General features: G+C 36.2%; 1 protein-coding gene across 2 annotated transcripts in view; it reads left to right on the top strand.

The window, feature by feature from the left end:
• Positions 1 to 270: 270 nt before the first annotated feature.
• Positions 271 to 26,875, top strand: part of Tmem18 (transmembrane protein 18) — a 66,719-nt gene continuing 40,114 nt past the window's right edge. Inside the window, exons 1-2 of one of the 2 annotated variants that reach the window (XM_090391898.1) lie at positions 271 to 440; positions 26,398 to 26,515. In XM_090391898.1, coding sequence (XP_090248024.1) covers positions 399 to 440; positions 26,398 to 26,515 — 160 coding nt within the window. In that variant the 5' untranslated portion in view covers positions 271 to 398. The other variant, XM_090391899.1, reaches the window with a different exon arrangement.

Below are 26,875 nucleotides of genomic sequence, written 5' to 3' on the forward strand. Positions count from 1 at the left end.
AACTAAGTATAAACAATTATTTCTTATATCAATAAGAAATTATACAGAAAAAACGCAAGTTATACGAGATTCAGCAGAAAATCTGCAGCCATAACGTTTGCCTAAGTCGAATCTGCCAATTTTTGTGCTGTCTATAAATTGCTAATACACTACATTTCTGAATGCTTATGATTGTATCTAATTATTTACAATTAATGGGGAGTTCGTAGCCTTATTATTTGAGTTTTTTTTTCTTTCTTTTTTCTTCTTCTCTGCCGTCAGATGGTTTTACTGGTGCCGTTATCTTGGAATTGGGAAATACAGTTGTGTTATTTATTGTAAATGTTTTAAATAATGCATGGGAAATTGCCGTAAATATTAAACAAAGCGTAATTTAAAGTGAAAATTTAGCTGCTGATATGCAAGACGAGCTATATAATATATTTACTTTCTTAAAAGAAGTATGTGATGGATCTTTTCTCCCGTTGATTTATTCCGCTAACTAGTGGCACCTTCCTTGTTAACTGATATATATTATGTATAGAATTGATATTTGTATGTATTGTTTTCCTAGTAAGGTTCGTTTACAGTTACTTATGGTATGGGAAATACTGCAAGAAAGAAATGGCGGTATTGTTCAGCCCCTTTTTCGTATTTCATAAAATTAGTTAATTTTAAATTAAACAGTGTATAGCCTATCGTTGAAATTTATCGTTCGCAATGAAAGCAGTAGGATCATATGTAGATATTAAGAAAAAAGTGATTAACAAGGAAGAGGAGCCGATTTCTGTATGAAAAGGGTTAAACGAATAGAATGCATTCCTTAAAAAAAGTTAATGAGAAGTATGACAGGAATAATTAGAATGTATCTCCCACGATAGTGCCTGTGCAGGTTTAGTACTCAGATTCTTTCATGGATCTTTCATTGATTCATAGTGAACTCTGTGTCGTGAACCTGGCTATAATCAATACTGGAAGTTCAAAGAGTAAGTGCGTGACATTCCAGATCTTCGTGCAAGTTCTGTTTATAATGAAATTTGATAACACAAAGGAAGAAATATTCATATTGTCAACAACAGCATATGATTATATGTTATTGAACATCATGTTTTGATCGATGCATATTTTTTGTGTATTATAATCAGCATTTGTTATAACAACAAAATATGAAATTACAGTTTTTAATCTTTTTTTTTTTTTCTAGTTTCAGTACATTAAAATCTTTATAGCTTTTGGCTGCCATAAGCTTTGAAGTAATGGAATATCAGCGTTTAGTTTTATTTAAGGAATAAAACTAGTGCAGCAGTCTAAGCATTTCACTTAACATGAATTTTCACAGAGAGATTCCAGTATATCCTTAATCTGAGATGACTGATCTCTTTGAAAAGAATGTTAATACAAGCCTTAATAATATAGACCTATATATACCTAGTAAACAGTCTCTTTAAATTAAAAAAAAAAAAAAATTGATGCAAAATTGCAGACCAGTTAAGGATGTAAAGGCAAAATGTTATTTTGAATGTTTTCACAATGACATTTTAAAGCTTTTTGCACAAGTTTTTTAAAAATTCAGGTATATTGAGATTGATTATCAATAAAGGGTTTCACTCCCCCTACTTTCTTACATTCACAGGATGCCATTGAAACTTGATGGTGAGTAGACAAAAGGGTAAAAGCTTTCTGCTTTTGAGCAGCATGCTGGCCTGGTTGGCCGAGTAGTTAGCATATCTGCTCTCCAGCCAAAAGGTTGTGGGTTCAAATCCCGCTGTGGGCATGGTTGTTTGTGATTGTCTGTGAAAATACTGGTGGTGATAGGCAGTAGATGATGGTAGTTGCGGTTAGTTGTAGTTGGTGGATTGAATGGTGTAGCTGGAGAGGTGTGGAGTGTTTGCCCTCCCTCGATTAGTCTTTGGACCCCTTGGAGGTGTCATGTAATAATAATAATAATGAGTAGTCTTCTCAGAGAGCTTTCTTTTCAACACCAGTTTCTTTGCCCATCTCTCCAATTTGTTCTTCAGAACAAACACTCTTCTGTCTATTCTTCAACCCAAGTAGGTGCTGTCAAATGACTTGTGTTCTGTTGATTGGTTGGCTTTTAGAATATTTCATCATGTGCAATTTTTTTTTCTTTATTCCAGTTCTTTATTTTCTAGCATACAGAGTTAATAATGAATGCTGGACACTCTTTTATGCATTTAAAAAAAAAAAAAAAACATACTGTTTCAACAACAACAAAAACAAAAATGCTATGAGGAGATTCTATTGAAAATAGACAGTGTAACTGACATTGAAGAGAAGTCGCAATGTAAATGAGTTAGTACTGTTGATACAGTACATAACCTAAAAGGAAGTGTCATCTGGGTAGTAAAATATTTAGAAACAAAATCAGAAGTTGCACATCAGAAGAGAGAGTGAAGGAAGAGGGTAGTGATTGTGTTACCCAGGTATGCAGAGTTGAGATGTATACTGATAATAATCAACATCATAGCCCAAATACATAGGAAGAAAGATTTGGATAAGTGGATTGCATTTTATAACAGGAGAGGTGGAAGTTATGCAGTAGATGGTTGCATTAAAGGCCTTCACAGCACAATTGGAAGAACAACGAGACATTGTGTCTTTTTATTGGAAAATACTTGAGTTCAGTTCTTGTTGCGATGATAGAAAGCTTTATGTTTTTTAGCCGGATTTTTTCCTTCTGGAAACTATAGTTTTTTTTATCTCGTATACTGGAAAATCAGCCATGAGAACACATACAATTTACAGACAAAAAATACTGTCGGTGGTGGTGACAGTAGGTAGTTTGGAATAGTAATTGGAGGATTAAGTAGAAGAGATGGCGAGTTGTTTATAGTGGAGTAGAGTACCTGCATGCAATGAGTCATTGGACTCATTGGAAGTGTCACATTTTCATTCTTGCTTCACATAGCAATTCAGATGTTATACATTCACTCTGAAGATGTGATGAGTTATTCATCAAAATATGGTTTCATGTACGTTATTTTTCCTTTTGTAAGTTTATTTCCATAGTTATTTATTTTAGGTCACCCAGAAATGAGTTTACATGGCCTAATAGAATCATTGAAAAATATTATGTTGTATCATCTCATTGTCCATTCCAAATTAAAAAGAAAATGAATAAAGTAATTGTTCATCATTTGGGACATAATTTAAGCAAATTAGATAGTTAATTTTTGTAAGGTTCAGTCTGAAATATAATTAACAGTACTGTATTCACCAGACTACTTCTAAATACTTTATCTGCTTCAGTTGGCCAGATGGATGCTCAGCTCCAGCCAACAGGCTTTGTATCCTATTTTGGCATGGTTGTTTGTCATTGTTTGTTAGGTGGTTGATAAGGTTTGTTTCTAGCGTAAACCCACTACCCTGCTTATTTTGAAGACCTCAAGTGGCTTGAAGAGTACTAGATTTGGTTTCTAGAGCAGAACTGGATCATCTAGTTCTTAGCCTACCCACCATCCTAGTATGTTATAGGTTGGTGACCTTTTGTGGGTAGGATATATACAGTCATCCCTCGACTTATGTCTGTTCGAGTTACGTCTGCTTGAAGATATGTCCGTAATCCCATAAGGGAATAAATGACATTTATGACTATACTTTTGAATAAGACACAAGCAAGCTTAAAGTAAAAAAAAAGGTGTCTATTTAGCAACAATGCACCATGTGCAGTTGTAACAGTGCATTCGGCAGCAAACTCCCTTGGCAGTAGGCATTTGTCTTCAACAGTTCTTCTGTTGATTTTATGTTTGAGAAATAGGTTATTTATGTATTTATCGTTAAATAATACAACATGGCCCATACATGCCCAATTAAAATGGCCTAGAATCGCAGAAAAAGAGGCAAGCAATTGATCTTGAAACGAAGTTGCAAGTTATAAAGCAACATGAAGCTGTTAAGCCCATCAGTGTGATCGCGCATTACTTCGGATGATCTTATTCTACAGTAACGACCATTTTGAAAAATAAGGATAAAATCGTAGAGGCTGTGAAAGGATCTGCTTCCATTAACTTGACGATAGTGACGAAACAACGACAAGGTCCTGTCAGTGATATGGAAAAGTTACTTGCATCATGGATAGAGGATCTGAACTTAAAGTGCGTACTCCTTAGCACTAGGACCATAACGGCTAAGGCACTAAGTTTCTTCAACATGTTGAAGGAGAAAGCAGGGCCTGATTATGACTCTGAGTTCAACCCTTCTTCGGGTTGCTTCATGAGATTCAAGCTGCATTTTGTGCTGCATAAATGTGAAAATGTATGGTGAATCTGCTAGTGCTGATGAGAAGGCTGCCGAGGAGTTTGTAGAGAAATTGGATTAAATTATTATTATGCAGGAAAATTATTTGCCATAGCAAATATTTAATGTGGATGAGACCTCCTTGTTCTGGTTTCAAAGCCCTTAAAGACCGTATTACAATTCTGTTAGGGGCTAATGTTGCTGGATATAAACTGAAACCATTTGTGATATGGCACAGTGAGAATCCACGAGCCTTCAAAAACATTGGAAGCCTACTCTTCCAGTTTAATATCAGAGCAATAAGAAGTCGTGGATGATTCAAAAATTGTTTGAGGATGCCTTAATTAACTGTTATGCAAGTGAAATGGAAAGCTGTTATGTGAAAGAAAATGTAGAATTTAAAATTTTATTAATTCAATTGCGATGTAAGGTGGATGCTACAAGTCATCCACCTTACATTGGTGATTGTCACCCCAAGATCAAGGTCATTTTTTTCCTTCTGAATATTACTTCATTGATTCAACCAATGGATCAGGGAGTTCTTGCAGTGTTTAAGGCTTATTATCTATGTAGAATTTTTTCTACGAGCCATTTATGCTAATGAAGGAAATGATTAATCTCTCATGCAATTCTGGAAAGTATTCAATATTTATCATGCTATTAAAAATATTGCTGTGGCTTGGGACGAAGTGACCTCTCAATGTATGAGTGGCATTTGGAAAAAGACATTTAAAAGGTTTGTGCGTGATTTTGGAAGTTTTGAAAAAAATGATGACTTTTGTAAATTGAGTAAAGAAATAGTGGGCTTAGCAGACAATCTGAATCTCAAAGTGAATGATGACAACATAGTTCAACTTATAGAAAGTGCCCCTGAAGAATTGACCAATGAAGAATTAGTCGAACTGGAGGAACACAGTGTTGCAGAAGAGGAGAAAAGGAAGAGGTAGTTAAACAATTCACAGTGAAGGATCTTGCAGAAATGTTCTCTGCAGTTAGTAATATTCTCAAAATGGCTGATGACATGGACCCCAATGTTGAACGTAACTTATTAGTAGAAAGGAAAGTACATGATGCGTTTATTTGCTATAAACAAATTTATGGTGAAAAGAAGAAGAGGAATAAGCAAATCACATGGGACATTTTCATCAAAATAACAAAGGTTACACCAGAAGAGCCGCAACATGGTCCTTCACATAGGGAAAGTAATGAAGATATGATTGTGGAGGAAGATTTGGGTCATTATTCTCCTATTTTATAGTGGCAGTAAAGTACAGTTTTATAAGGTTTAAAAATTAAAATGACTGTATACTTATTACGGTTAAGTCCCTAACCCCTATAACTCTGTTGAGTTAATGTATCAACTTAGGTCCTACCGGATGGAACAGAACCCTGACATAAGTCGAGGGATGACTGTATATATATATATATATATACATATACATGCACACACATACACTATATATATATATATATAAGGGGGACCGGAAAGTAAGCAATTATTTTTAATCGATTACTTTCCGGTCATTTTTAGCCGATTGTTTTTTCTTAAATAACACATAAATTATTAAATTTGATTTTTATTTAAATATTAGCATTACTTTTCTATTTAAAAAATCTGTTTTTTTTTAATTGTAGAGTATTTTTTTAATATGGCAGACTTAAAGTTGAAGAGCACCATTTACTTCATTGTATGCTGTTTTTGTTTCACCAAGGAAAGAATGCTACCAAGGCTACCAAAATCATTTCCTCAACTCAAGGAGACGTATTGAAGGCTACCAAATGTCAGCGATAGTTTAGGAGATTTGCAGAAAAAAATTTTCATCTCTGATCGTCCTCGATCTGGAAGACCTCTTACTCTAGATGACGATGCTCTCAAGACTCTCGTTGAATCAAATCCTAAACAAACTATACAAGAATTACAGAGAAACTTAATTCATCATGGTCAACTGTCCAAGAGTACTTACATAAGAGTGGCAAGGTTCTTAAACAGGGTGTATGGGTGCCGCATGAACTGTCAGAAAACAATAAAGCACAGAGACGGGCGATTTGCAATTCATTGTTGACCAGACAACAAAATGACCCCTTTTTGGAATGAGTCGTAACTGGTGACGAAAAATGGGTGCTGTATAAGAATAATAAATGCAAAAAACAGTGGCTTTCTCCAAATCAAACTCCAATTCCAACGCCTAAAGATGGACTTCATCCACAAAAGGTTCTGTTGTGCGTTTGGTGGGATATTCATGGAATTATTCATTACGAACTCATGGAACAAGGTAAGACTATCACAGCAGCCATCTACTTGAATAATTAGAGCGACTACATCAAGCACTGTTAATCAAACGTCCTACGCTTGTCAATCGAGAAGGGGTAATTTTGCAGCAAGATAATGCAAAACCACATTCTGCAAGAATGACTCAAGAAAAAATTAGGCAGTTAGGATTGGAACTTCTGCCACATCCTCCATATTCGCCAGATATTGCCCCTAGTGACTATCACTTATTCAGGTCCTTAGAACACAGCATAAGAAATAAAACCTTCCGTTCGCATGATGATGTCCAAAGGAGTTTGATATCAATTTTTGCCTCCAAAGAAAAAACGTTTTTCAAAAAAGGAATTCTAAACTTAGTAGATCGTTGGAATAAGGTTATAATTAATGATGGCAATTATAGAATTGAATAATATAAATTTGTTCTTTAATAAAATTTATATTAAAAATGTAGTTCAAAAAATCGATTACTTTCCGGTCCCCCTTATATATATATATATATATATATATATATATATATATATATATATATATATATATATATAAAGTTGTAAACTGGCTGTAGATCCTGCTGAATAGAGATTTGTGATGATTAGATATATAATAAATCATGAGAATTTGTCTTGAATAAAAAAAACTGCCAAAAATGAAAATTTCTGGAACACTAAATTTGAATGAATTTAGATATAATCATTTCCAGAGGAAATATGATAACTGGAAATCAAATGTGAGTATGTCTTTTTTTATTTATTTTTTATTTTTATTTTTTTATAAGCTAACAGAACTGTTGCAATTACCAAGATTTCTTCTTAATGATGACACACACACAAACTAAATTTATTATAGATATTAAAAGAACATAATGTTATCTGAAATGTATTAACAGGTTATTTTATGATATAGTATTGAAATTATAGGTAAAATATGTTGATTTGGAAGAGAGAGAGAAAAAAAAACTTGAATGTGGGAAAAAAAAGTTTCCTCAGCCCATGAAGTAATGAGCTTTATTTTCCAATCATTAAAGTGAAATATTTTCATTAAATTAAGCTGGCCAAGAAATTGCATTCTTGTTAAATGCTTTATTCAAGTATAAGCCAACAAAGTTTGCACATGAAGTGCAAACTTTGTTTGCTTATGCTTGGATCAGGCTATTTGTATATTTTAAACTGGTTTGAAACAGCTGGAACGTTTATTAAATGCACTAATAAAAGGTGAATATGCAGATGCTTGGACAGTGGTCGCGTTCTTTTAAGTAGTTGCTAACTAAGGCAACTAAGCTCTTTGGTCAAATTATGAAACTGTCATAGTTTCTGCATATATTTGGCTTTGAAATAATGTTGGATCTTTAATATATACTATTTCTGTATCATTGCACCTAACTTGAATTATTCTAGTGCAGAAAACTCAACTCTGGCTCCACTCAGTGATCGGCAAAAGTCTCTTGCTGAGCAGAATCGCTCTACTCTCTCCAGAAAGCAAGCCAGCCCAAATATGAACATCAAAGTGCAGTGGTTACTTCTCCAAAAACTGAGAGATCTACAAGATTGTTCTAAATCTCATTGAGTGATTGGATCACTACTAATAAACTCATCAAACTCTCATCAGTGGCTCTACCAGTGATAGGCAAAACATACCACCAAGCAGAATCACTCTACTCCCCAGAATCAAGCCCAACGACAAACATTAATTAAAATGTCTTGAGTAGGCAGACCCAGAAGAGATAAAAGGGTTGAATTAATGAACAAATCACGCGGAAGTTAAAAAAACAAAGTGCAGTTAAAGATAAGGTGGCGAGCAGCATTGATTGTGAACAAGTGAGCATGGCTGGCAACAAAATTGAGAGAATGAATGAGAGCGAAAATGTGAAGCAAGATTTGGAAATTTGAAAGAATGAATGAGAGCGAAAATGTGATGCGAGATTCGAAAGTTGGGTTGGTTAAGATGAGGCAAGAGATGAAATAGATGCAGAATGAAGTTGAGAGAATTCAAGATATGTATGGAAGAGTGAAAATGAGAAAACACATAATATTGGTATAAAAGAGGTAACGAAAGACCTGCGAGCGGTGGTGTTGTATGTACTCTACCTGCATCATTCAGTTGGAAGCACTTGTTTGACTAACACATGGCAAAGCTAAGTGGCTGTAATGTTAAAAATTGAGTACCACACTGTGATAAAGTTTTTCATCAAAGAAGGGCTTTCTCCAAGTGCTATCAAGCATCGATTGGATGGTGTTTATTGGGAAGCTTCCTTCACATTCCACCATGAAGGAATGGGTTAAACATTTTGCTTAGGGAGAGAGCATTAAAGATGATCCTCGTGATGGTCTCCCTGTGGAAGTGATGACTGAGAGGAGGAACTGCTCAATGACAGACGGCTGAAGCTCAGAGAGAGATATCAGCAAGGTTGGGGCTTTCTATAATAACTGTCTTTTGCATCATTAATGAGAAGCTTCACATGACGTAGGTCAGGACAAGGTGGGTGCCCAGATTTCTCTTTTCAATTCTGGAGTATTGTGTGATTTGTTCCTGCAAGTGTTTAGAGCTTTGCCAAGGGAATCAGAGAGAAGTACTGGAATCCATTGTCACCAGAGATGAAACCATGGTCCTTTATTATGATCCTCCTCCCAAAAGGGAATACATTTAAAAACTAATTCTGCACTACGCTTATTCCTGAGAATTTACAGTTTACCCAAGATTCAAGGAGCTGGTAGGTCATTCCCCGTCCTATATTAAAAACACACAACACATTGTAAACAAAATTAAAGACATCAAAAAAGAAAATGATTTTTTAATTAGTTTTGACATCTTTGCTCTCTTCAAATGCCCAAATCAATAACACAATTCTTCTTTTATGGGACAAATTCCTGCCTGATATCACGGCACTCTTTGCACATATATGATGTTCTGGCTATTTAGTGTGACAAAACACTACCTACAAAAAGAAAACACAGCCATGGGTTCACCGTCCCCCCCCCCAGTTGCTAACTTTTATATGGAAGCTTTGAGGCAATGTGCTCTAGATTGCTTTACTTTAAAATTCAAAGTCTGGCTTAGATACATTAATGATGCTATCACTGTCTGGTCCCATTGCCACCAGACATTACACTTTTTTTCAGCCACTGAAATAAACACAAACACATACAATTCGGAATTGAAATTAAAAGTCAGAACTCACTTCTCTTTCTAGATACACTTGTCACACGCCTTCCTTCTGGCAGTCTTCCCTTCATTGTTTATTGTAAGCCTACACATACTGGTCAATATATACACATAAACTCCTACCACCACCCAACACAAAAATTAGGTGTCCTTGCTCCAGTGAACAAGCACTTAAACATGAATTAAAAGTTATCAGTAATACCTTCCTGAAAAATGGCTACAACCAACATGCTACCAACAAAATTCTTCATAAGACCTCGCTTAAAAACATAAATAAACTAGATTACAATAAAACAGTAACCATTCATACATTAAAGGGATATCAGATAAACAGAACACTACAAAAATACAACCTTAATGCCACCTTTAAACCTGGAAAATTAAAGAACTTACTCAACTCATCCAAGGATCCACCTCCTCTGCTGAGCCACCCTGGAGTATATCGTATTCATTGTACCTGTAATTTGCCCTATATAGGTGAAACAGGATGCACAATTCCTATCTAAAAAAAAGGAACATAAACAGCACATTAAATTTAATGACTGATAAATCCAGCCTTTCTGATCATGCCCTGAATACTCTACGTAGAATTGACTGGAAAGGGACCTTGTTTATGTCGCATCAAAACGTGGTATGAAGGCAAATTTAACGAGGCCTGTGAAATTCTTATCAGCCACCCTAATGTTAACAATAATGATGGTCTAAAAATCCCAAGAATATGGAAGGTACATATTCTACCCACATAACCTTTCCTGCTAAGAGTTGATTATAAACAGTTGATAAGATCCTGGATTACTGTAAGTAATCCAGGATCTTATCTCTAATATAACAACTCTCATGTTAAATTAGGACACCACTTTTGCTGTAATAAAATTATCTGTATGAATTTGTTCTCTGATAATGTTATAAATAGAATATAGCTTTGGTGATTTTTTTTCCCACTAGAAGTCAGGCCATTAGAATAATCGTTGATCAAATCATTCTCTCTTTGGCATTCTGTTTGAAATGTAATATAGCCTGTCTCTGTGTGTGTGTGTGTATATATATATATATATGTATATTCCAGATGATGACCTTAATATGAAGGTTGAAACATCAGGAAATTAAATTTATTATTTCTAACATGGTTTTAGTCTCCATAATTTGTGTGAAATGAAGATCATGGCAACAATCTTTTGGGATTGCCAAGGAATTCTCTTGATTGACTTCAAGGAAAGGAATACCAATGTGAATGCAGAATATCATGCTTCACTCATGCACAAACTGCGTGACACCATAAAGGAGAAGAGACGAGGAATGCTTAGTCATCAGGCATTCGCCTGCTTCATGACAGTGCTCTAGTCCATATGGCTATTATTGCAAAGGCTGCAGTAAAGGATTATGGCTTCCAGGAGATAACACCCACCCTACAGCCTAGATCTAGCACCCAGTGACTACTACCTCTTCTCGAAACTGAATCAAGACCTTCGAGGAAGAAAATTTGCAGATGACAAAGAGGTGAAAGATGAAGTTTTAGACCATTTTTTAGAGAAAAGTACAGACTATTTTTTTTAAGGGCATAGAAATGTTAATTCAAAGCTGAAAAGTGTGTTGAAGTAAAGGGAGATTATGTTGAAAAGTGACGCATTTGTTTTCTTTCTATCACTTCTAAAAGTTCAGATCGGAAACTTATGGGACCACCCTCGTATAAGGCCATGCACATGGTTATATATGTATACGCATACATACATACAAACATACAGTAATACTTCGCTTTATAATGATCCACCCATATGACTTTCCAATTATGACCGTTTATACAATGCTGCATTCACTCATACAACAGTTTTAGCAATATTATGCTTCCCTGAATTAACGAATGCACAGTATTTGTCAACTCAATTTATTTATGACATCATTGCTCTGCATTTTGGTGTTTCACTGTGAATTATAAAATGTTTATTACTATTACATATGGGTGCTTCCATATGTAATAGTGGACTCATCATGGGAGGTCCATTGGGTAAATATTAATCATCACACAAAAAGCATACATCACCGACTCTGGTAATCCATTCCACTCATTAACATGGGATTAGATTTATTAACATAAATCTAATCCCTTGCCCTTGATAACCATACATCATAATCAAATTCCTGCCATGTACCCTCAAGGGGTGTACAGGATATCATAGTACTACATGAAAAAAATTACATCATTATTAATTTCCTATCTACAATTTTCCTCCAAATCAGTCTGTTACTTGTCAACACTCCAACATTATCAGATCTTATATTTCTATCATCTAAAGCACTTTGTACCGTATCAATCCACCTACATCTTGGTCTTCCTCTGGGTCGTTTTGCTGCCAACCTGGCAGAGAACACTTGTTTTGGTAATCTTTCTTTACCCATTCTGTTTAAGTGACCATACCACCTGAGATTAGCTCTGCTAACGCATTCCTGGATGCTGACAATGTCAAGTTCTTTCCTAATATCCTCATTTTTAATATGATACTGCCATTGATGCCATCTGTTCACACCTATAATCTTTCTCAGGACTCTCATATCTGTGGTCTCTAGTCTTTGGTCAAGTGTTTTACTTCTGACCCAGCTCTCAGATCCATAACTTAAAACTGGTTTGAACACTGTCTTGTATACAGCTAATTTAGTGTTCTGACTAATTTCTCTCTTATTCCATATGAATTTATTCAATTGACTTCCCACCATACCAGCTTTGCTGATTCTGTTGTCTATTTCTATATTTAATTTACCATCTTCAGTAAAAATCGTGCCTAAATAGCTGAAATGTTTTACTTGTTCCACAGGTTCTCCATTCACAACACAGTTGACATTTTCAATGATTCTGCCTATTTTCATTGTCTTTGTCTTTTTATTGCTGACCTTCATACCATATCTATTACAACAGCTATTCAATTTAGTCAGAGAATCTTGCAGACTTGTAGCGGATTTATTTAGAAGTATAACATCATCCGCATAAAGCAAAGAGCTGACATTAACATCTCCAATTTTGATATCATGTTTAATACCACTTTCCTTCATAATGTGATCCATATAGATAATGAATAACAGAGGGGATAATGTACATCCTTGTCTCACACCAGATTTAACATTAAACCATGTTCCTATACTTCCTTCAATTCTAACTGCTGACTTACAACTCAAATAAAGACTAAGTATTGCTTGATATAATGCCCCATTGACACCATATAACTGCAGCGTATAGAATAGCTTCTCTCTTGGCACCTTGTCATATGCCTTTTCCAGATCGACAAAGCTTAAATGCAGATTTTTGTTATATTCCCATGCTTTCTTGACTATTTGTCGTAAAGTAAAGATCTGATCCTGACAGCATCTATTTGGCCTGAATCCAGCTTGTTCTTCACCAAGCTTTTCTTCCACAATTCTTCTCAACCGTTTCTCAAGTATACTTGCATAGATCTTGCCAGGAACACTCAGTAGGGAAATACCTCTGTAATTCTCACATGCAGTTTTATTTCCCTTTTTGTATATGGGTACTATGAGAGCTCTACTCCAATCATCGGGAATTCGTCCCTCTGTCCAGGCTTTCTGAACTATGCAGTGCAGCCACTGTAAGACTCTTATACCACCATACTTCAGCATTTCTGGTCGAATATCATCTACTCCTGCTGCCTTTCCACATTTCAAGCCTTTGATGGCTTTTTCTACTTCAAGTATGGATATGTATTCCTGACTGCATGCCTGGTCAGTGTTTTTTACCACTGTGCTGTCATCACTGTTTGTTTCATTTAGCAGTTTTTCAAAGTAATTACTCCATACTTCAAGGATATCTTTTTCTCCCATTTTCATGTCACCTTTATCATCTCTAATTCCTTTTATAGCACTCTTTCCTCCATTCTTAAGCTTTTTCAACAACCTCCAGAATATTTTGCCACCTTCTTGATATTTATTTTCTATATTCTTGCCAAAATCTTCCCATGACTTTTGTTTAGCTAGTTTTACACAGTGTTTAGCATTCTTGCATTTGTCTCTGTATTCTCTAAGAGCACAAGCTGACTTATTTGACAGGAACTTTTGGTATGCTTTCTTCTTTTCCTTCACTGCCTCTTTAACTTCCTGTGTCCACCATGGAGTTCTGATTTTTTTATCCTTACAGACAACCTCACCACATGCCTCTCTGGCAGAATCAATCAATGTTTTCTTCAGAGTTTGCCACTGAATCTCCAAGGTTTGGTTCCTGTTCTCAAACTCTTTCATTTTTTCTTCAATAATCTTTGTGTATTTTAGTCTACAGCTCACATCTGAGAGCTGCTCAACTTTTATTCGCTTTAAAACTTTCTTACATGTTATTCTTTTCAATATGAAATTCAATTTTATCCTGCTCAAGACTAAATAGTGATCACTTCCAATTTCAAATCCTCTGTACACTCTGGTGTCCTGCACAAGGGAGAAAACATCACTATCAACAATAACATAGTCAATGAGACTTTTCTTATTCCTAGCCTCTTCTCTGCATGTGAATTTGTGCACATTTTTATGTTGGAACATGGTGTTAGTAATAACCAGTCCATGTCCTGAGCAGAAATCCAACAGATATTTGCCATTATTATTATTAGCTTTGCTCTTTTCTCCAAATTTTCTCAAAATATTTTTGTATGTCTCACAATCATTTCCTACTCTGCTATTTAGATCCCCAACAAGGATCAGCTTTTCATTTTTCATTGTGTCAGTTGCTTTTTCTAAAGCCTCAAAAAATTCCTCCACTTCTACCTTAGTAGAACCTTCTGTGGGACCATAGGCACAAATAAGTCTCATTGTCCAGTTCCCCATTCTCATATTTGCCCACATTACTCTACTTGAGACTGACTGCCATTCAAGAAGATTAGCCTCGTATTTTGTGTTGAATACTATGGCTACTCCTTCTGATAACCATACTCTTGCTCAATTTCTATGGATGACCTCTAGTTTTCCTCACATTATTCATGTACTGAAATATGTTCTCCATATCAATCCTATAGCCCTCTCCCACCCCAAACAGCTTATATGTCTCTACCATATTTCCCTTATCTGCTGATCAACTAGCCTCTGTAACCAACAAATCTCTCCTCATATGAAACATTACACAGACCTGCCACCATCTTGGTTACTCGCCACTGAATCTGCTCCACCTCATCCACATATCCAAGAAACCCAGGCAACCTGTGTGTACAGTAATCCAGATGTTAAGGCCTTCTAAAGAGGAATAATAATCTGTTTATCTCTGTGTGTTAGAGTGTTCTCAGTGACCAGGTAATCCTATGTGCTGGGTCTGTAACAAGTCCCACTAATACCATTTCTTAGATGTGACTCCTCCACACCTTACAATTGCTCTTTCTCATTACCCTTCCTGCACCCAAATGCTCACTGGACGTACTAATAGAAGAGAGACAGAGTCAAAACAGTGTTACAGCTATAAGAGAAGGATCATCTATGAGTGCTTAGATTATTCTAAGAATGAGCAGATTTGGGATTTGTATAATTAAGTAGCTGGATGTGGTGAAAAAAAAAACATCTTGAATGGTAGAGAAAGCATAGTTTTCTAGAGGTGGAGGAAGCCGTTTATGTGATCTGTTTTTTTCAGGAGAGGCTGGAGGTAATTTTTTTTTATATATATATCACACACGCACACACAAAAGATCACAGGACCTATAGCACATTAGTGCTGTGCATGTGTGGGATAGAAGAATAGAAGGAAAGAGGAATCTGTTCACATTTTGCTTGAACAGCTGAGGGTTGTAGTCTTTGGGGGAGACTTTTCGAAAGGACAAAAAGTAGATGGAATGAAAGAGGAGGCAATGAAGTTGGTTTGGTGGGTTTCAGGATGCACTGTAAAAGGGTGTTTGTTAGTTGTGGCTCTTGTTTTAATGATTTTGGAGGAGAGTGAAGGAATAATAGCGGACAATTCTTCAGAGCACTGTCCATGAAAATATCTGTAGAAGAGACACAAGGCAGAAACTGAACATCTGTGAGAGCGGGATCATTAATTAGCTGGATTGCCCTCTTCTGGATAGAATCAAGCAATCTTAGAGAGGATTTTGGTACACCACCCCATATATGGGAGCAATATTCCATGGCTGGGCAGATTTGCGCTTTGTGTAGCTTTATCAGCTAAGGTAAGGGAGAGAGATATAAACTCTTTCTTGCGAGAGATCCCATTGGGATATAGCCAGGAGATCTGAGTTCCAGTCATTGGTCATGGTAGATCTCGAGAATTCTAATACTTGAGCATTACAAGGTTTTTCAAATGGAAAGGAGGAATAGAGTGTACTGTCATTGACAAAACTATGGATAGGATTAGAAGTCTGCAAAAGCAGGTCATTTAGACAAGAGGAGGAGAGTGGGTGAAAGAACAGAACCCTGGGGTATTTCTGCATTGGTGGGGAAATTTGAGGAGAGGAAACAGTTCACTGTGATACATAGCAAGTGACCAGTGAGAAAGTTGGTGATCCATTTGCAGAGTGTGGAGGCAGACCATAGGATGGCAGTTTGTTGAGTATGCCCCTGTGTGCCAAACCTGATCAGATGCCTTTGAAATGTCGAGGGCAACCACATGATTTTCTCCAAATTTTTCCATGCCTTGAGACTAGAGTTGGGCAGTGAAAGCAAGAAGATAATCTGTAGATCACAAGTGGTGGAATTCATACTGCCGATCAGTGATTAGTTGGTATGTCTCTATGTGGTTTAAGCGTTGGTTGCTGATGACCCACTCCGTAATTTTAGAGAGAACAGAAGTGAGAGCAATTGGATGCTAGTTCATGGGTTGACTTTAACACCTTTCTTTGGGATGGGCTGGATGTGGACCTGTTTCTATGGTGTAGGTAGATGCTAGTTGAATAAGATTGATTGAAGAGGCAATACAGGATAGGTGTTCTGGGGCATTAATTTAGTGGGATACCATCAGGACCAGATGTGTTATTTGAGTTCAGGTTATTGAGGATTTTTTTGATTTCTTTTTATTGGAAGATTATGAGAGCTGTTCTTGGTGGAGTGTAGGGAACTTCACCCAGGTCATAAGAGCAGGAATTGGAAGAGAGGAATGATGGCAGTAAGTTGGCCTTGTTTTTAAGTGAGGTAACTACCCATCAAAGATTGATGATCTGAGATAGATGAAAACTGGGGAAAGCAATAGCTAAAAAAGGTGATGTCGATATCCTGCAGGATGATTTAAATAAATTGTCACTGTGGGCAAAGAATAATGATTGTCAAAACGTTACAAAATGTAAGGTTATACACTTCAGGTTAAAAAAGTTTGGATGGAAGTTCGTGTATTGATCTATATGGCCAATATGATACACATAATGTATCATATTGGCCATGTAGACCAATCAGCATCTCAAGTCTGATGGCAAAAGAACTGGAAAAATTTGAATTCAAGAATGGGATAAGAATATGATATCTATGAAGGATAACATGGCTCTCTGAAAGGTTGGTTATGCATTAGTAATTTACTAAAATTTTATAATATAGTAACAGCTGAGTTGGATAATGGAAATGGCTACATGATGATTCTCCTGGATTTTGCAAAGGCATTTGACAGAATACTACTACACATCACTTGCCTTAGTATCCCCTAATGCAAAGCACATATCCTTTCAGACGTGTATAATGCACAGCATTATGGGAAGGGTCACTACCCACACCGATTTCGACCTTTATTGAGGTCTCATCAGTGGGAGTCAGACCCAGAAGTGACACCAGGTTGAAGTAATGCAGAAGTCATATTACTGTTATTAGTCATTAGCCTGTATATTAAAGTTGCCCAGTCCGGAAGATACTTCAGGTGCAAACTTTGTTTGCTTGCACTTGGATCAAGGGTTAAACCAAGATTATAATTTCTTGGCATCTTTAATTTATAGTATAACCAAAAAGACTTCCATTTATCTCTAATCTAGAGTATTTTAGTTAGTTTCGTATAATGACACAATGGCCGTAAGTCCCTTTCACAGGAAGGTACAGCACCATCTCAATCCCCCCCCCCCTTTTTTTTATCCGGGCTCGGGACCGGCATAGTTTGGCGAATCAGACCTATAGCTGGGTCTTAAGTATTTCTGACTGTAGTGTATGTGTGTGTTCATGGGGCTGGTTTGCCTGTTTGTGACAGAAAAAACCTCAGATAAACTAGGGAGAAAAACCCTGCTGTCCACGCCCAAGACCAGCTATGTCTGAGAAAGATCCTTAAGCTCCTCGCTTCAACAACGGGAATCGAACCCAGCACACTCCTTTCCCAGGCATATGGTTGTGAAGCTCATAGCCATTCAGCTAAATGCGTGGACTAGAGTATTTTAGTAATAAAGTGTGATACCTGTTGGCTACTCGTATATGGAAATATGATTTCTACATTACTTCAACCTTGGTATCACCTCTGGTCTGGCTCCCACTGATGAGAGTGGGAGCCAGATGATTTATTGAGATGGTTGAAACCAGTCTGGGTGGTAACCCCTTCCCATAATGCATATCATTATGCATCTCAATGGATATGTGTTTTGCATTATGGGATACTAAAGCAAGTGATGTGAAGTCATTAGCCTTTATATGCAAGTTGCCCAGTCCTGACAATACTTCAGATGCAAACTTTGCTTACACTTGTATAAAGGATTAAACCAAGAATATAATTTCTTGGCTTCTTTAATTTATAGTAAAACAAAGTGAAAAAGCTTCCAGCACATCTACATCTCCCTGGTCTTTTGCAGCACTCGACAATATATTTTGTCCTATTATTTAAATTAAGGGGATATTAAATCTCACATTGTTTTAAAACCTAATAAGAAACTCAAAGATCGGAATCAAAGAGTTTCATGCCGAATATAGGAACTATAAACGTATCGGTGACTACTAACGTAAGCTAAAGCACGTAGTTCAAGTACGTAGTGCAAACTAGGGCAACTCGTTGCAAAGGTGGAGAAAGTTCTGATCGTTATGCTTAGTATTTTCCATAATGTAAAACTCATCTCCTAGGAGATGTATGATGTTATACATTATGGTGGGAGGTCACTACCCAGACTGGTTTCGATCTTTATTGAGGTCTCATCAGTGAGTAGCTAGACCAAAGTATAATACTAAGGGTATAGCGAAAATAACTTATATACTCTGCTATACGAGTTGTCAAAAAGGTGCACCCATAAATTATTTAAAGTAAAGAGCCAATAGGCTTCATTTCATTTCCCTTAATTTAAATAATGTTTTACATTGCCGAAATGAAGCCTATTGGCTCTTTACTTTAAATAAAATATTTTGTCCTATTTGCCTCCATCTTACACCAGACAGTGTCATATGAACCCTCTCCCCCAGACCTAAAATCCTCTTGAACTTCTAATTTTATTGGTTGTAATTCTTCAGCTATCATCAGCCATACACTACCTCCTAGTCCTAATCCCTCTGTCCTCCTTGAAAGTACAATACCCTTTACATTCTATCCTTGTGACTATATCATTTTCTGTCAACTAGGTCTCACCGATGCTTATAATTTTTGGCCAAGTCAAGCTAATTAATGCCAAAAACACCTCTATTATTTCTTATACTTCTGGCATACATGTATATCATGCATGTATTTCAACATCCTATACCCACAGTTACCCTTATATAATGTCATCACCACCATTTGAATCAGAAACCTGTGAAATTGTATTTAGTCTTATATATATGGTTCCCACCCATGAAAGGTTATTGGTAAACTAAGGAATTTTTTTTTTCTTTTTTTTTATCAATTTTATATATTTTTTGTAATTTTTTAAAATTTATTTTTACGTTTACACCCTTCATAATATCTCTAATTTCCCTGGTTTTGCAATTTCTCCAAACATCTAACTCCAAAACCATTTAAATGTAATCTTGTCAAGTATATATAAGTTTTTTCATCCAAGAAATTCATTCCATACAAAAATGAACCATATTCTTTCTGTACAATCTTTTCATGAACTTAATCAATCTTCTCAACTCTGTACTATCATTCCGAGTCAGCAGACTCACAGTTCTTACTTCCTTACTGTTCACTTTTGCTTCTTGCAACAGCTCTTTTATATCTTCTCTCATTGCATATTTCTCCCCTTTCAAATCATTTGTTCCTGCATGTTTTGTGCATTTTGTTTGATCTGTTCTTATTGAAAGTGATTTTCTGGGGAGGTTTAATTTGTTTTGCACTGACACTATCATTGTTTGTTTTGTGTGTTTCATTATTGAATACAAATATGATGAAAGGATAACGGAAGAGACATTTAGTAGGACTAGATAGACTTTTGGACATTACACCCATACAAAACCAACTATTCTTGATTGCAGAAGATGTGGTCTTGACAGTGCTTCCCACATACCAATACTAGGACTCCCTCTTCAGGCACAAAATGGTGGTGTAATGCAGCAGGATTACACACCAGCTGACCAGGAAACTTTCAGACTTGTTACTGACAGTTTTGAGTGTGTGGAAGCTAGCATGCATTGCCATCATTTTAACCGAGTTGGAAATGCTGGAAATAGAGGTTATGGGTCTCTAAGTATATTTGGCATGCTCATGAAGGGTATCATTATCATTTGTACTGCATGGAGAAGAGTAGCAGCAGTAGCCGCCACCCAATATGCCATTTTCACATTAAACCTGCTCATCCTCTTTCTCATTTATTCCATTAAATCTGTCCTGTGGAACAGCCTTTCTCATAAAGTATTTCCTGAGAACTACAGCTTCCAGCTCTTCAAGAAAAATATCAATAGATTTCTTTCTCACTCCCCATAGCACTGATTTGCTGTAGAGTCTTTTCTTTTAGTGTATGGAATAATTATAAAAAATAAAAAGTATGCATGCTTTTGTATTGCTTGTCTAGGATAATATCTCAAATTTTTTAAATCAACAGATTATGGATTCATACTACCCTCTGGTATGGATGTTTATGAAAGTCTTTAGGTGGTAGCCAGGGGATATGTTACTAAAGACTCAGAGTAGCTTGAAAAAGCAATCTTTATTCCCTAAAAAAAAGGTTCTGGATAATGTTTAGCCCTCCCATAATGCTAAATATTTGTGCTTTTTTTCCAACTTATGAAAGATGGTTTACGGCTATGGCAAAGTTGAAACCTTTTTTTAAAATGTCTGATTCCTGTTTGGAAAGAGTGTGGTCCGAAAGGTTGAGAAAGGGAGTTATGGTTTAATCTTTAAAGGTACCTGTGGCATAACTATAAATAACAAAATTACATGATAACCACAGTAATCAACTTTAATGAAAGTACATATATTTCTTACTGAAAATAACAGTACATCATTAGCATATTGAAGAACAGGAATACAAGGTACATAGAACAGTTGGATTACCAATTAAAAACAGTTGCCACGAGCTAGAAATTAATATTAATAAATAACATTAAAGCTATTTTTGATGCTTACATAAAATGAGAATCTCCAAAACTTTTTGGGAGAGACACAATCATTCCGATTAGAGTTATGCTGATGTAAAAAGGCTTCACAACTTTCTTTGAAAAGACATTCATATTTAAAACTGCTTCTCTGGAGAAGACGAGCTTCATCCCACCAGATATGTTTAGTGTCAATACTATACCAGACATAATCGATGTAATGAAACCAAAAAAAGGATTGGGGACGAATGGATGAGAACAAGGTATCTTCCAGATGGTTCAGAAAAATAGTTTGCCAAAAGTGGAAACACAGGGCTACCCATGGCAGTGCTTTCAACCTGTCTATAGATCTTGTTTTTCACATTGAAACATCCTAATTACATAACACATTCAAAAACTGGAAATCATCATATAGTAAACTAATAACATCAGATAACAGAATGTTGGTAAATAAAGAAGGATACAGTGTCAAAGCTGGCTAATGTATCTGACTCTTGTATTTGAATATGCATTTGATTGTCCATTATGGGCAGTTAATAAACATGAAAGAAATTTAGCAATTCTAGAGGAGGGACAGCCAATACATTTGACAATAGGTCTTACTGGACCTTCTTTCAATCCTCTTTATAATTGTTTGGGAGACCATATAAATGAGGCATCCTTCCAAAATTGGTGCATAACTTATACAAAGTATTTTGATCCCAGCTAGCAACTTCATAAAGGAACTTATTTTTGTAGGGTTATAACATGGTTGAAGGAAGATGATATCATAACAGGAATAGAAATGGAAGGGTACAGTATTTTTTGCAAGATAGAAAGGACAGGAAGGGAGGGGAGTGCTGCTGATGATAGCAGGGGAATTAAGTCCACATAAGGTAGACATGAAAGGGGGAATTAGTAGCAATGGTTATGAGGCGGTGTGGTTTAACATGGAGGTTGAGAGGAAGACATATTTAGTTGGATGTTGCTATAGGCCTGGGAATGTGGAAGGTGGTGATGAAGAAATGTATAAACAACTTGATTAATGAACAAGGGAAGGGTAATTATTATGGGTTATTTTAATTATGGTGGTGTAGATTGGAATGAAGAGATAGCATTTGGGAATAAGGAAAATGAATTTTTCGAGTTCTTGAGAGATAACTATCTCAGGCAGCATGTAAAGAAGGACATGTGACGATCAAGAGTTTTAGATCTCATCATTTCATCAGAGGATGTAATCGTTGGTGAAAGTGATCATGAAGTAATCACCTATGTTGTGGGTAGTCAGATGCAGACTTTTGTGAGGAAAGGATATATGTGGAATTATAAGGCCTGTGATTATGGCAAGCTTAGGAGACAGCTTGGAGCTATAATATGGGATGAGGAGTTCAGCGGTAAGGAAATAAATGCTGCATGGAAACTCACAAAGAAATATATAACAGCATCAATGCACGATTGTATTCCATAGGCCAAAAGGCTGAACAAGGTTAGGTGTAAAATGGATGAATGTGGAGCTTAAGAATGAAATCTGGAAAAGGAAAGTACTTTGGAGGAAGTACAAGATGAATAATGGTAATAATCAGTCACATGAAGAATATAAAAAACAAGCCAGGAGAGTGACTCAGTTAGTAAGGAAAACAAAAGTAGAGTATGAGCAGAAATTAGCAAATCAAGCAAAGAAAAATCTTAGAGAGTTTTTTAGATGTGTGGCAAGTAGAAGGAAGAATGATCATGGTAAGATGAAGTTAAGGGATGAAAGTGGTAGAATGGTAACTGCTGCAGAAGACATTGAGGTATTCAGTGATCAGTTTATAAGGGTGTTTCATCCTGATGAGGGTGGAATCATGAGGAACATAGGTGTAGAGGACATAGGAGGGAATGTCTTGATTGTAAGTGAACAGGAGGTATTTGAGGAAATAAATAAACTTGATGTTAATAAGGCAATAGGATTTGATGACATATTACCATGCATCTTAAGGGAATATTCCAGTGAATTGGCAGTAGCATTGGCTTGCCTGTTTAATAAGAGTCTTACAACAGCACAGGTTCCAAGGGGGGGGTGAAATTGTTCCCCTGCATAAAGGTGGTGATAAGGCTGTAGCTTCAAATTATAGGCTGGTCTGTGTATCTGGAGTTGTGGTGAAGGTCCTGAAGAGATTGGTGAGAAGTAGGATACAGAAATGGGTTGATAACAGCAGTATTCTCCATGGTTATCAGCATGAGTTTGTTAAGGGGAGATCATGTTTCACTAACTTATGTACTATAACAGGGTGACAAATACCTTGGACAGGGGACATGCATATACAATGGTGTACTTAGATTTTGCAAAAGCTTTTGGTAAACTGCCACATGACAAGCTCTTAAATAAATTTAAACAGAAGGGATTGGATAACAGATTTCTGTGTTGGATCATTGACTGGCTGTCGGATAGGTATCAGAAAGTTGTATATAGGGCGCAGTATCCCTAAAGAGAAAGGTCATCAGCGGTGTGATGCAGGGGTCAGTTTTGGGACCATTGTTGTTCAGTTTGTATGTTCAGTTTGATTTCGTTACATCGATGATGTTTTTACTGTTTGCAGATGATGCAAAACCGGGGAGAGCAATGCACAGTCAAGCAGATGTTAATGCCTTACAAGAGGATTGCATGAATGGGCAGGTAGTTCAGTGTTGCAAAATGTAAGGTTTTGAGATTTGGTAAGCAACAATGGGATGCAAAGTATACACTTGTGGGGAAACTTTAATGGAAGTAGAGGAGTGAGAGATCTAGGGGTAATAGTGGACAAGAATCTGAAATTCAGGGGCCACATTGCACAAATTTTGAAGATGTCACATTAGATAATGCAATGATGCAGAGGATCCTGACATGCAGAAATAGAGGTTATGATTCCATTGTATAAGGCCTTGATCAGGCCTCATATGGATTATTGTGCACAGATTTGGTCGCCGGGTTTTCATGCTGACAAGAATATGTTGGATAGAATCCAGAGAAGATTCACAAACGTAGTCATTGGTCTTTGAAATGTGGAGTACAAGGACAGATTGAGAGAATGCAAGTTGTAGAGCCTCGTGAATAGGAGGAAGAGGTGGGGGCGGGATATGATAGAGACATATAAGCTGGTCAGAGGTTGTTATTGGGTAGACATGGAAGAGATTTTTCATAGAATGAGAGAGGAGAGTAGAACAAGAGGCCATTGCTGGAAACTGTATAAGGAGGGTGTGAACAGAGGAGTGAGGAGTAGGTTCTTTGCATGGAGGGTGGTTGGTGAGTGGAATCCATTGCCTGAGATTGTTGTGGATGTAGATACATTGAATCAGTTTAAGACGCGGTTGGATGAGCATTGTATGCAATAGTGTGTTCCTCCCATAATGAGTCTCTAACTCCATGGAAGTCAAATGCTAATAATAATAATATTAATAATAAGTAATTTCTTGATAGGTGGAGGTATCCTATAAAAGACAGTCTTATCTTCCTCTCATAGTCAGCCTGATCCATTATCACTACAGCTTTTCCTTTATCCTCTATTGAAATAGATCTATGGTTGTTTTTTTTTTGTTGTTGTTTTAATGAAAACAGTATATAAAATTCATTAGTAGATAAATCACATAGAGGTAATTTGCTTCTAAAGAGTGAAGCAGCAACTCCCCAACCCTCTTTGATTTCGTTACATCGATGATGTTTTTACTGTTTGGCCTCATTATGAAAATGAACTTACCACTTTCCTATATTGGATCAATAGCCTCACAATTCAATTCACCATGGAAAAAGAAAATGTGGTAGTTTACCATTCTTAGACATCCTTCATACTAGCATAGCCTGCGGTACTTTGTCAACCAGTGTTTATTGCAAACCTACCTTTATTGGCAGATACATTCATCAAAAGTCTGCTCATCACACCTCAAAAAAATTGGTGTTATCAAGTCATTAATTAATAGAGCCCATAATGTATGCTCCTCTCCCTCAAGCTTACAACAAGAACTTCTCACTTTCAAAACTTGAATGGTTACAATCCTCATCAAATCCAGAAGATAATTGACTCCTGAGTTTCAACACCTAAGTATTTTTCAACAGTGTCTGCAGGCTTCCATTCCCTTATATTTCTGGTATTTCTGAACCTATTGGTAGAATTTTGAAATATTTCTGCATATTTTCCCATCAACAAAATTTCTCATCTGGCCTCTATCTTTACCTGGTATTTACCAAATTCCATATGAATGTAATTTGACATACTGAATGGCAGATTCTATTCTATTTCATTCTATGAAAAAAAAAAAAAAAAAAAAAGAATTAATGAACATCAATATTACATGAAACCTCAAAAGTATGGTCTTGCACAGATAGTATTGATATTAAACACAGTATCCGGTGGGATGAAGCTCAAATTCTCCATAGAAGCAGTTTTAAATATGAATGCCTTTTCAAAGAAGGTTGCAGAGCTCTTTTACATTGGCCTAACCTAAATTGGAATGATTTTCTCTCTCTCTCTCTCTCAAAAGTTTGGGAGATTCTCATTTTATGTAAACATCAAAAATAGTTTAATGTTATCTCATTTTATCTTCCTTTTACCCTCTTTTACCTTGCGGTGTCGAGGGTTTATTAATCATCGGACCTCAAACCATTCACAGGATAAGGTGGTCAGCCCTAAGCCCCCCCCCCCCCCTGGGTATCCTATGTCCTGTAGTGTTGAGTTCTCAAGGCTGGTTTACCTGCTTTGCGGGAAGAAAAAACCCCAGGATAAACTGGGGAAAAACCCTACTGTCCATGCCCAAGACCGGCTAACTTGGCTATGGCTGAGGAAGATCCTTCAGCTCCTCACGTCACCGACGGGAATCGAACCTAGCACACTCCTTCCCCAGGCATATGGTTGTGAAGTGCACAGCCACTAGGATAACTGCATGGAGACGTTCTAATGTTATTTATTAGTGTATTCATTTCTAGCTCACAGCAACCATTTTTAATTGGTAAATCAATTTTGTATGTATCTTGTATTCCTGTTCTTTGATTTGCTTATGGTTTCTACACATTGATGATATATTGTTATTTTTAGTATGAAATATCCGTACTTTCATTAAAGTTTATTACTGTGGTTATTGTGTAATTTTGTTATTTATTACATTAATAAAAAAGAAAATTAAATACAATAATAATTGCAGGCAAAAAAAAAAATTGTAGTTTATTTAGCAGTGTTTCTAGATTATGTAATCTTTAGCCCATCCAGTCCTAAAGCTGATATTGCTAAAAAAAAAAAAAAAAAAATTGCATTGCATTAAATTGATTTGATAGGTATACTTTTTGCTTAGACATTTTAAGTTTAACAGTTTAACTAATCATTTTCTTCTACATTTGTTTTTTATTAAACATAACAAAAAAAAAGTAATTAGAATAATTTATTTTTAATGTATAGGTTGATTGGACAGAACCATGGCTGATTGGTTTAGTTGTGTTTCATGCCATTGTTACAGTTCTTACATTAGTAACCCGTAATCATGGCAATTTCCAAGCAGGATTCTTTTTCCTTTTGTGTGAGTAGTCATTTCATGTTCAATTATGGTGCCTTCTGCTGTTACTCTTTATCATTACAGAATAATAATTATTATTATGTGTATTAATTAATGTACAGAGTGCCTCCATAGTTCAGATAGAAGAATGATGAGACATTATGCCCTTTATCATTATTAGCTTTGCTCTTTTTCTAAAAGCTGTGCAAAACATTTTTATGTTGCTAGTCTGGTCTGCCAGGTGGTTAGTATATCCACTTTTCAACCGACAGGCTGTGGGCATAAATTTCTTTAGGTGGGTAATGAATTTCATCATCTAGTGTGAGAACACTGCTTCACTTAGTGGAGGACTGAAGCAGCTTGGAAAAAGTTCTGTGTTTGGTC

Source organism: Typopeltis vanoorti, chromosome 4, assembly GCF_054136105.1.
Source record: "Typopeltis vanoorti isolate ZY-2024b chromosome 4, IOZ_Tvanoo_1.0, whole genome shotgun sequence".
NCBI lineage: Eukaryota > Metazoa > Arthropoda > Arachnida > Uropygi > Thelyphonidae > Typopeltis > Typopeltis vanoorti.